Source organism: Ranitomeya variabilis, chromosome 1, assembly GCF_051348905.1.
Source record: "Ranitomeya variabilis isolate aRanVar5 chromosome 1, aRanVar5.hap1, whole genome shotgun sequence".
NCBI lineage: Eukaryota > Metazoa > Chordata > Amphibia > Anura > Dendrobatidae > Ranitomeya > Ranitomeya variabilis.
This window is the reverse complement of record NC_135232.1, coordinates 302395305-302407990: the sequence shown is the minus strand read 5'-3', so window position 1 is coordinate 302407990 and position 12686 is coordinate 302395305. Positions and strand designations below refer to the sequence as shown.

Here is a 12686-nt window from a genome sequence, read left to right as displayed (position 1 = left end):
TCTCACCTTTCTCGATGGGACCGCCCCCCGACCAGAGGAGGTATCTAGTTTGGGATCAAAGACAAAGTTAAAATCACCACCTATCACAACCTGGCCCTCCGCAAATGAAGACAATTTTAACAATAGAGACTTACAGACCTTAGGCTGTTCCCGGTTCGGGAGATACCAGTTAACTAGGGTCAGGATCCGTTCAGCAACTTTAACTTTCATAAAAATATAGCGTCCCCCTTCATCTATGACCTTGTCTATCAATATGATATTTAAATTCTTATAAAAGGCTATTGAGACACCTTTTGTCCTCGATTCGGGGTTGGAACTATGGGACCATCTATCATAAAGTTTACCCCCGACAACTGGTATCCGGTCAGCTCTAAAATGAGTTTCTTGAAGAAAAAGTATCTGAACCCCTAGGTTGTGCATATCTGAAAGTACGTGGCTTCGTTTTTGGGGAGTATTGAATCCCCGTATATTTAGGGAACCAAATTTTAAGGAACCCATTTTTCAATAGAACGTCGAGTACCCAACCGTTGGGCCCCAAAAAGGGGGTTATCCTGCCACCTGAGAGATAACAGAAAACAAGACGCAGCAAATTAGAAGAAAAAGAAGAGAAAAAGAGTAGGCAAATATAGAAGAAACAAGGAATATAGCAGAAAATTGTATCCCCGGGGGAGCTGAAAATTAAAAACTCTTACTTAAGATATGGGGTATAGTCGTTTCACGAATATCACGGTTTGGACCAACCGTATAACCCCTTAACGGGTCGTGTCCTTTCCACTGAAGAAAGGAAGAAAGTCAAAACAATATATAACAAAATAAATCGTATACCGACGGATTCGATAAACAATATAGCTGTATAACACACCATGTTCCCCGGCGAACATCCCTGAGACAAAAAAAATACACCAAATTACCCAGTACAACCGAACCACCAGAGGGGGAGGGAAAGGGAGAAGAAAAAGGGGGGGGGGGGGGAAGGGGTAATCAAAGGAGAGGAGAGGGAGGGGGAAGAATAAGAAGGGGGAAGGAAGAGAATGGAATAGTGGAGAGGGAAGGGAAAATGACCAAGGGAAAAGAGCAAAGCATATATCATCAACACGGCCATTACTGCCTAAAGCTAGACCAAAGACCTAAAGGTCTACAACCGACTGAACTAAAAATACTGGACGCTTGCAAATCAGCCGTCTTCAGATACATCATTACAGATCTGTCCTCGACCACGAGAACTAGTGCGGCCTCTTCCACGGTTGCGACGCGCCCTCTTTCGGCGCTGTGGCATAGGGCCCATATCCTGACCAACGGAATAAGGCCAGTCAGGGAATTGTAAGCCCGGATCCTCGAGGTTCAAGAGGGAGAGAAATGAACGATGCTCCCTGGGGTGAGATAAGGACACCATCTGGGTTCCCCGCCGAACCTGAAGGCGGAAAGGATATCCCCAAGAATAGGGGATCTGGCTCTGGCGAAGGAGGTTAAGTAGAGGTCGCAGAGCTCTCCTCTTTTGGAGGGTTCTCCGTGACAGATCCGAGAGGAACTGTAATTTGGTAATCTTGGAATCGGATCTCCTGGGTCGTTCTGGAACAGTTGAGGATTTCTTCCTTAACTTGGTACCTATGAAAACGACAAATCACGTCTCTAGGGGGACCTCCATCCTCAGGGGGAGGACCCAGCGACCTATGAGCTCTGTCAAATTCAATACCCAACTCTGGGGCAGTGTTCCTAATGGAGTTGAACAAAGTTTGAAGAGTCGCAGTTAGGTCACTGGTTTGGACTGATTCCGGTAGACCCCTCACTCTCAGATTTTGCCTTCTCTCCCGATTCTCCAAGTCCTCCATATGATCTAGAAAGCTCTCAAAGGTGGACATCTGGGCTGACCGTTTATCCTCAAGGGCTAGGATCTTGTTGGAGAGATTTTCCACAGTAGTGTCAGTAAGTGTGACTCTGCCCGCCAGAGCTGAGACGTCCCCTCTCAGGGCCATCGTTTCAGCTTTAAAGGAGTTCTCCACCCTGGAGATAAAGCCCTCAAGTTCTTCTTTAGTTGGAACGTTGCTAATACGGGCCTTAAAAGCTTCCCACATGTCTGGGTCAGGGCTATCTTGTGGCCGCATATTTGGTAAAATAGGGGAACCACTGGGGCCTCCACTGATGGTCGGCTCCACTCGTCGCTCACCCCCTGTGGCTTCTGTGGGGTGGTTTAGTAGAGGGGGGAGAACCTGCTCCACAGCCCGGTTTCTGAATAGAGAGTTGTTGAAGCACCCCCTCTGCAGGTGTAAGTGGCCGAGGTGACAGGCTAGGAGGCAGCCGAGTCTCCTGCAGCACAGGCCGCTCAGTTCTCTGTGTCCAGGACCTCACCGCTTCTCCCTCTGTTTGTCCAGTCTCATGATCCGAGCCCTCACCATCCTCCATTTCCCTTCCGGTACCTTCATCTGAGACCCCCTGCAGGGGGGCCTCCAGCGGCCTCTCCTGAGTAAACAGACTGGTGACAGACGCTCTGGAAACCTCCGTGCGGGCCTGCGGTGTCTCCTTCTCTCTGTTTGTTTTTTGCCTCGTGTAGTGCTGCAGGGCTTGGGGGAGGGATCAGCCATCTTAGGATCAGTGCAGCTCCAAGGCCCCTTCCCAGAGCTTCTTAAAAAGCGAGATATACTCGCAGAGAACTCCACAGGGGGTCCAGAAGGGGTGTTGGGGCATGCAGGCTTCCGTTTAGCAGGCATAGACTCCGGTAAAGTCAGTTTCTGGGCTGTTGCAGGGCTTTATTCGGCCGGGAAAGCAGGAGCTCAGGGATTAGCAGCCTTCCTCCATCATGGTCAGGACACGCCCCCATGGCCAGGACACGCCCCCATCACCTCTGGCCATTACAACACGCTCTACTGGCCGTGTGGGACAGGAACCCGCTCTCCCTCGATCGTCGCTTCCTCCTTCCCCAGCGATTCAAGGAATCTCTCAGGTGGTGGACCCTGGAATCCTCCCTGAATCGAGGAAAATCCTTTCTCCCAGTTCATTGGCTAGTGGTGACAACAGATGCTAGTCTTCTGGGCAGGGGGGCAGTGTTTCACCATCACACTGCCCACGGACGCTGGTCTCGTCAGGAAGCCCGCCTGCCCATCAACATCCTGGAAATTCGGGCAGTCAGATTGGCCCTTCTTCAATTCCACCCCTTCCTGTCGAGCCGTCCCATCAGGATTCAGTCTGACAATGCCACAGCAGTGGCATACATCAACGGGTAGGGGGGAACACGCAGCAAGGCGGCCATGAACGAGGTAGGCCACATTCTCCGCTGGGCCAAGAAAAACCGATCATTGATCTCAGCGGTTCACATCCCCGGAGTGGAAAATTGGGAAGCAGATGTCCTAAGCCGTCAAGGCCTCGACTCCGGGGAGTGGTCTCTCCATCCAGAGATCTTCCACCAGATCTGCTGTCGCTGGGGAGTCCCGGACGTGGATCTGATGGCCTGACGGCTAAATTCCAAGGTTCCCGACTTCATAGCTCGTTCCCATGATCCAACAGCTATCGGGGCAGATACACTAGTTCTTCCGTGGCACCAATTGCGCCAGATTGGCCGCGCAGGGCCTGGTACGCCGAACTAGTTCAACTTGTCGCCGATGTCCCCTGGCGTCTACCGAATCGCGTGGACCTGTTGTCCCAGGGCCCCATTTACCACCAGAACTCTGAGGCCCTGTGTTTGACGGCATGACCGTTGAGTCCTGGGTGCTAACTCAGGCAGGTTTCTCTCAAAGGGTCATGTCATTTCTACCATGATCAGCGCTAGGAAGCCTACATCTATGCGTATTTATCATCGCATTTGGAAGTCCTTTTTCCTCATGGTGCAAAGACCGAGGACGCTGTCCTCTCGATTTTTCCATCCCTTCCGTCCTCGAATTCCTTCAGTCGGGTTTGGATTCAGGGCTCGCCCTTAGTTCCCTCAAAGGGCAGATTTCGGCCCTGTCAGTCCTGTTCCAACGGAAGATTGCCAACAGATTACAGGTGAAGACGTTCATTCAGGGGGTCTCCCATCTGGTCCCGCCTTATAAGATGCCGTTGGAATCATGGGACCTTAATTTGGTCCTCGGTGTCTTGCAGGAGGCTCCTTTTGAACCCCTGCAGGACGTTCCACGGTCTCTTCTGTCCTGGAAGGTTGCCTTCCTGGTTGCGATCACGTCCATCCGACGAGTTTCTGAACTGGCGGCTCTGTCCTGTCAGGTTCCCTTCCTCATTTTTCATCAAGATAAGGTGATTCTGAGAACTCCCCCATCTTTTCTACCGAAGGTTGTCTCATCCTTCCACCTTAATGAGGAAATTGTCTTGCCTTCTGTTTGCCCGACACCTGTCAACCGCATCGAGAAGGCTATTCACACACTGGATTTGGTGAGAGCTCTTCGGAGATACATCTCGAGGGCGGCGTCTTTCCGCAGGTCAGAGGCTCTGTTTGTGCTCCCGGAAGGGCCAAGGAAGGGTCTGGCCGCTTCCAAGGCTACGATAGCAAGGTAGATTCGTTCTGCTATCCAGGAGTCGTACAGAGTGAGAGGTCACCCCGTCCCAGCAGGGATTAAGGCTCACTCCACTCGGTTGGTAGGTGTGTCTTGGGCCATTCGGCACCAGGCATCGGCAGCACAAGTCTGCAGAGCTGCGACTTGGTCCGGCCTGCATACCTTTACAAAACACTACCAAATTCATTCTCAGGCCTCGGCAGATGCGACCATCGGCAGACGAATTTTGCAGGCGGCAGCGCCGCATCTGTAACTCGTGGGTACAAGTAGCAATTGCAGTGGATTGTTTCCCACCCAGGGACTGCTTTAGGACGTCCCATGGTCCTGTGTCCCCCCAATGAGGCGTAGGAGAAAAGGAGATTTTTGTGTACTCACCGTAAAATATTTTTCTCCGAGCCAATCATTGGGGGACGCAGCACCCACCCTGTTAGCCTATGGGCTTTGTTTTTTTCTGTGTTGTCTTGGTTTTGCCATTGTTCATTCTTGTTAAATGTTAAGCTCCCACTGCTTTTTTACCCAACTGGTTCACTGAGAGCCAGCAGGAGGGTGTATACTGCAGGGGAGGAGTTATTCTTTGTGTTAACTTAGTGTCCTCCTAGTGGCAGCAGCATAACACCCATGGTCCTGTGTCCCCCAATGATTGGCTCGGAGAAAAAGATTTTACGGTGAGTACACAAAAATCTCCTTTTTACCCGCATCATGATGTATTCACGGATATCAACAATTTTATACACTTGCCTATGTAAGGAAAAATATATATCTAAATTTCCAGTGTTAGTCTAGGTTCACATTGCTTTAAAGCAGTCCGTTCAACACATGCGTTAAACGGGCTGCGTTAACGCAAGTGCCGACATGCGCTAGCGCAGATAGAGCTAGCAGATGTTCTATCTACGCCTGCGGTGACAGACCCGGAAACGCTGCAGCCCGCGTCCAGGGGTCCGTCACTCAATGACGGCACATCGCTAGCGCACGCCCATTTGGGCGTGTGCCAGCGATGCGCCCAAAATAGGGCTTAATGGCAGCGTTAACGGACTGCTTTACACCGCTTTACGCTGCGGTGTAACACAGTCCGTCTAACGGATTGTGAACCCAGCTTAACGGAGTAGTAGCCATGATGTCTACCTGAGTGCCGGTGTTGCTTATGTAATACAGATGATCTATCGTATTGCTTCAGTTCCAGCTCAATCATGATAATCACCGCTACCTGCCCTTATGAGGGGCTCAGACAGGTCCCTCCTAATGTTTAATGACCGTGACAAATAGTTTTCCATCGAATTGTCAGTGACGAATTATTAGGCAAGTGAGTATTTTGAACATATCATCGTTTTTATACAGATTGTCCAACTCCAAGCTGTATGCTTATTGGATGGAGCAGATCAGGTGATCTATATGTGTGTAATGAGGAAGGGGTGGCCTAAGGATATCAACACCCTTTATCAAGGTGTGCAGAATTATTAGGCTGCTTGTTTTCCTCAGGCAAAAAGGGCCAAAAAAGAGATTTAATCAACTCTTAAAAGTAAAAAAAATTGTTATGTCTTACAGAGGGATGACACACTCTTGAAATTGCTAAAATATTGGGGTGTGATGACAGAACCATCAGCAGTTTTGTTTCAAATAGTCTACAGGGTCGCAAAAAAAATTAAAAAGAAAATGAGCATTAGCTGCCAAAAGTTTGAGAAGAATCAAACTTGAAGCGACCAGGAACCCATTATCCTCCTGGGTTGTCATATTCCAGAAGTACAACCTCCCTGGAGGGCCCAGAAGTTCAAGGTGTTCAGTGCTCAGAGACATGGCCAAGATAAAGAAGACTGAAACCCGACCGCTACTGAATAGGACACAGAAGTTGAAATTATAAGACCGGGTCAAGAATTATCTGAAGACTTAATTTTCAAAGGTTTTATGGAGTGATGGGATAGTAGTTTTCTTGATTGACCAGTTGAATGAACCTGTGGCTAGATCAGTAATGAGCACAGACCTCCACCTTGACTCAGACGTCAGCGAGGTGGAGGTGAGGGTACTGCTATGAGCTAGTTGGATCTTTTCGGGTTGAAGATAACTCAAAGTCAACTAAACCTACTGACAATGTTTAGGCTATGTGCACACTGTGCGTTTTTGATGTTTTTTCGCTGCGTTTTTTCCGCTTAGAAATGGGCCAAAAATGCTATGGAATCCTTATGCAAGCTAATTCATTGACAATCCTGACATCCTGTGTACATGATCAGTAAATTTCCTTTGAGTATTTGCAGTACTTTTTTTTCTGCAACATGTCAATTTTTTGTGTGGATTTTTAGCGTTTTTCACCCATTGACTTCAATTGAGTCAGTCAAATCCGCAGCAAAAACACAGGTATAAAAATGTTTACGGATTTGCTGAGTTTTTGATTGCGTTTTACCGGCTTCCTTTCGTGTTTCCCATTCTGTTCTCATTGTGACATCGTGGAAAACACCTGTGTGGTTGTTCTTATCGACGGTAACGCTGCCGCCAGTGACACCGTCTATCAGAGTTCTGCGGGGTCATGCTGTCAGATGGCATCGTGACCCCGCAGCTGTGACCTGCGCTAAAAAGTTTACAGTAGGTCAGCAGGTGTGGGCCGATGAGACTACTCCCATCAGGCTATGTCTGCTGTCATTAATAACAGTGATGACAGGAGCCACTGATGGGAGAATTAGTCTCTCGTCAGCTGGCGCCTGTGCTCACACTTAAAAGAAAAAAAAAAGTCAAATAATTGCATACATATTTAAATAAAAAAACATTATACTCACCTCACACCAAATCCCCGATGCCATCATCTCCTAGAAAAAATGTAAAATATAAAAACATATACTCACCTTAATGCCCAATCCCTGATGCCCATGTCTGCTATAAAAAAATAATAAACCACCCTATACTCACCTGTTCGCCATAGTCCACGTAATCTCGAGTGTCCTACGGCGATCTCAAGTGTAGAACAGTCACATCGGGAAATGTGACTGCTCTTCCCGGCTGCCAGCGATCTCCCTTAGGCCGGCGTCACACTGGCATATTGCATCCGATGCGAGAGCTAATGACACTCGGCTCCTGCTCGCAGCAGAGCAGGAGCCGAGTGTCATGCGTCTGTGCTCCGATTCTATCGCACAGGGAGGATCAGAGCACAGCTGCGGAGGAGGCGGAGAAATTAATTTCTCCATCTCCTCCATTGCTGGGGTCCGCTTATATCGCACATCACTCAGATGATATCCAAGTGATGTGCGTTGTCTCACTCGCACCCATAGGCTTATATGGGTGCGAGTGAGCCCCTCGGTCCAAGACAAATCGCAGCATGTCACATCAGTGACTGCTCTCAGTGATCAGGATCTTTGTGGGACATTATGGATTATCTTCTCTGTGGATAGGTGAGGAATATTGTGGTTTATTATTTTATTTTTGTTGCAGGAGATGGGTGTCAGTGGATTTGGCATTCGGTGAGTATGGTTTAATTTATATTCAATAAAGGAGTCTGTCATTATTTCAAATAAAGGACTTTATTGTGTGTGTGTGTGTTTTTGTTTTTTTTTGTTTTTGTAATAATATCACTATGGGGTTAGTAATGGGAGCGTCTTATAGACGCCTTTCCATTACTAACGTTTTGTCTTGATGTCACTGGACAATACAAAGGTGACATCAACCCCCATCCAACCATTTCCCTACCGCTACAGGGCAAGTGGGAAGAGCAAGCCTAAGCACCAGATTTGGCGCATCTTATAGATGCGCCTTTTCTGGGGCGGCTGAGAGATGATGTTTTTAGTCTGGGAGAGGGCCAATATCCATGGCCCCTTCCTAAGCTATTAATATCAGCCCGCAGCTGTCTGCCTAGCCTTTGCATGTTAGATTTTATAGGGGAACCCTATGTCAATTTTTTTTTCTGGGATCCCCCTGTAATCTAGCCAGTAAAGGCTAAGCAAACAGCTGTGAGCTGATATTAATAGCATTGGAATCTTTATGGCTATTGGCTCCTTCCCAGAATATAAATGTCAGTGGGAATTTTTCAGATTATTTTCTCATGCTCGAGTTCATCTGAGGTTATGCCAGCAGGGGGCGCAGCACCTCAAGTCTAGGTAGCTACGTTCCCCTGCTTTCCATTCATTCCCTAGATTTTACAGCCAGGAGCGCAGTTGCATTAGCAGAGCTCCTGCTTGTAAAATTATTTAACCCCTTCAGATGGATTTACAGGGTGGGACAAGACTGAACGACGGATGGTATGGGATATTGTTGATTTTTTGTTTTAACTTTGTTTCAGGTGACAAGGGTCTTCAATTGGATTGAGAGTATAATAAACTATTACAACACCCTGTGTCTTTATTTCAATAAAATACTTTTTTCCTAATGTGTGTGTGTGTGTGCGTGTGTTTTATTAACCATTTACTACTATTGGATTAATAATGCATAGGTGTCATAATTGATGCCTCTCCATTATTAACCTGGCTTAATGTCACCTTACAATAGCAAGGTGACATTAATCCTTTATTACCCCATATCCCACCTCTACACGGGAGTGGGAAGAGAGAGGCTAAGTGCTAGAATAGGCGCATCTTACAGATGTGCCTTTTCTGGGGTGGCTGGGGGCAGATGCTTTTAGCCGGGGGGGGGGGGGGGGGGGTCCTATAACCATGGTACCTCCCTAGGCTATTAATATCTGCCCTCAGTCACTGGCTTTCCCACTCTGGCGGAGAAAATTGTGCGGGAGCCCACGCCAATTTTTTCCGTGATTTAACCCTTTATTTTACCAACTAGAGCCCCAAAATTTTGAACACAGACACATGGAACATTACTAATGAGGACTATGTAAAAAAAATAAGGGATATGAAATGGTTTACTGTATGTAAACCAGGTCTCATATCCTGTCGGGTTTGGGAAGGAGATGGCAAAAGCCGGCAATTGAATTACCGGCTTTTCTGCTATCTATCTCTGTAATAAATATAATATATATATATATATATATATATATATATATATATATATATATATATATATATATATATATATATATCCCCCTATACTATGTGTAGACATTTATTTTAGCTATTCTAACCTGTCAGTGTGATTTTACTGTACACCGCACTGAATTGCCGGCTTTTCTATAGAACACTGCTGCGTATTTCTCGCAAGTCACACTGTTGGTCCGTGTGTAATCCGTATTTTTCTTGCCCCCATTGACTTTCATTGGCGGATTTTTTGCGCAATACGCTGACAAACGCAGCATGCTGCGATTTTCTACGGCCGTACAAGACCGTGAAATATGGCAGATAGGAGCTGGGCCATAGAGAATCATTGTACCGTATAGAATCCGTATTTTCTGCACCTCTCATACGTCCGTAAAACTCGCTAGTGTGACGCCGGCCTAAGGATGAAAGAATAATTTCATGGTTCCTTACTCACCTGACTTAGACCCTGTTGAGGCACAGAAAGACTGTTAAAACTAAATATAGCCGCTCGCTGCTTCATGGACGGGGCCAATCATTTAAATACATTCCACCTGTTTTCTCTTTATCTCCACCCTTCTACTCTTCTTTGATTGACAGCTCTGGCTTCATAGAGCTAGAGAAGGGTGGAGATAGTTAGAAAACAAGAATGTGTGAAGGTGTATATAAATGATTGGCCACGTCATGAAGCACCAAGCACCTGTACGTGATTTGAGCAGTCATTCTGACAGTCCCATTAAACGGGAAATGTATGTTGAAGGAAAACCGTACACCTCTCTGAACAGCGTCTCAGAGGCTGCAGTTGGTGCTGCCCAAAAAGTTAATCGTCAACAGATTAGTGTTAAAATGTTTTACCAATAAAATTATTTGAACAAGAAACTTGTGAGGCTATATTGGTTACTGATAGATAGATAGATACACATACATACACATACAGCTCTGGCAAAAATTAAGAGACGACCACATCAAAACCCTGTCATGGGCAGCCCAATCTCCAGACCTGAACCCCACTGAAAACCTCTGGAATGTAATCAAGAGGATGATGGATAGTCACAAGCCATCAAACAAAGAAGAACTGCTTACATTTTTGAGCCAGATGCAGCGTAAAAGACTGATGGAAAGCATGCCAAGACGCATGAAAGCTGTGATTAAAAATCATGGTTATTCCACAAAATATTGATTTCTGAACTCTTCCTGAGTTAAAACATTAGTATTGTGGTTTCTAAATGATTATGAGCTTGTTTTCTTTGCATTATTTGAGGTCTGAAAGCACTGGGTTTTTTTTGGTTTTTTTTGTTTTGTTTTTTAATTTTGACCATTTTCCTTTGTCAGAAAAAACATACAAATTTATTGCTTGGAAATTCGGAGACATGTTGTCAGAAGTTTATAGACTAAAAGAAGAATTTACATTTTACTCAAAAATATACCTATAAAGAGAAAAGTCAGACAAACTGAACATTTTGCAGTGGTCTCTTAAATTTTTGCCAGGGCTGTATATATTTTTTTTCATGTCAGAAATGTATTTTTTTTTTTTTTACATTTTGAGTTTGGGTATTATTCTCACTTTAACAGATGAAAATAAGCAATTGAGATGGAAAATGTAAATTGTGCATTTAGTTCCATAATAATTCTGCACAATAATAGTTGTCTAATAATTCTGGACACAGATATTTTTTTTATGAAAGACAAAACCTCACTTCTACTTTATTAAATATTCAGGTTTATTAACCTCTTGGGTTGACCAACAGCACTGTAGTTGTTCAATGACACAATTAATAATCAAAAATACAAATTGCCTAAAAATTGTGCACACAATGTATTATTACATCTCATTAAATAAAATACTAATTCATATTCACTAGTAATAAAGGAAAATAAAGATTCCTACTGGGTTTCAGCCCTATTAACTAGTTGTATTTTAATCTAGTCCAAGTACAGCTGTGGTGAATGTAAGATTCCTGCAGGAAAGTATGGCTGTCATCTTCTAGGAGCAGTAATCCGCACAGAAATCTGTTGCGTCCTGTAAATGTATTCCTGGACTGTTAGATACAGGGTGTCCTCATACATGTTTTTGTGCACAGTGCCTTTATGCCATATTACGGGAGGTTTTATTCCCTGTGATAAATTCTAGAATACTGTTCCCTTCACCTGCAAAGATTGAGTGTTCAGTTCCTTTACGGTCTGCTAGGTGGCAGTATTTCACAGAAGGTTGTAAAATAGTAAAACATAAAGCTGCTCTTGTTTCCGCTAGTACCAGACCTGCGTTCTACATTTATAGAGTGGTGGTAAATACAATAACTAAACTAAGAACTATATGTTTTTATAATGCTATAATGGCCATAGATGCATCTACAATACACTAAATGAATGGTCTCTTCTTTTAGACATTGTGCCCACGACGGTGGATGCAGCCAAACAGCAGCTTTCAGACTGTGGATACGAGTGCTGGGAGACCAGTATTGGAGCCCCTGGAGTTACTTTGCATTTTTCATCATCATCATTGCCTGAAGATGTCAGACGATCATTGGAAATAGCATAGAGAACAACAACATACGAAATGCAAAGACAGCCAAGAAGATGGCAGTTATTGCTGTGCTTTCTTTAGGTCTTGAGCTCCCGGTGCTGTGCGGAGCTAGTAACTTACTATAATTCTACAATTACCAGCTTTATCCCGCACATACCAGAGGCGTAGATGTGAATTACATTGCAAAACTCAGATGCAGCAATAAGTAAATTGGGATCCTTGTGATTGAGAAGAAGCCTCCAAAGGATGAGGTTAACCAGACCTGGACATCTGTAGGAGCTCTCTGTGGGTGCTGTGTGCCTGTTTTGGCAGGAATGACTACATATATTAATTAGAAAGATATTTAATTTAATTCCTGGAGAAAACTAACATCAAACATTGTATTGTCTGTAGCAGATGAGCTGTATTATACTGTATAATGAGACTAATAACAGGTTTTTTGTAATTTAGCTGGAGCACAAGAGTGATATTTGTAGTTTTCTTAAAAAAAAAAAAAAATCTTTCTCCTGCATATTGATTGTTTCCAGTGACAAAGAAGAAATGTGAATCCTCTTTTTGTCTAAATATTGCAAAGTGTAACTAAGGATCAATACAGGATTCGGCAGTAAAACGAGGTGGTTACAGGATAAGCAGAATTTGTTTTCTTTAGAGCAACTTCTTAAATGGGTTTTCAAGCTTGGAAGTTACCCACGATCTACAGGATGGGGAATAACTTCCTGATCGCTAGGGGTCCGATTGCTGGAATCC

The 12686-nt window shown here is 45.0% G+C and overlaps 1 protein-coding gene across 2 annotated transcripts in view; it reads left to right on the top strand.

The window, feature by feature from the left end:
- Positions 1 to 12388, top strand: part of MVK (mevalonate kinase) — a 32387-nt gene extending 19999 nt beyond the window's left edge. For both annotated transcript variants that reach the window (XM_077295794.1, XM_077295802.1), the window contains exon 11: positions 11800 to 12388. In XM_077295794.1, the coding sequence (XP_077151909.1) occupies positions 11800 to 11954 (155 nt within the window). In that variant the 3' untranslated portion in view covers positions 11955 to 12388. The remainder of the gene's footprint in view (positions 1 to 11799) is intronic.
- Positions 12389 to 12686: the final 298 nt, after the last annotated feature.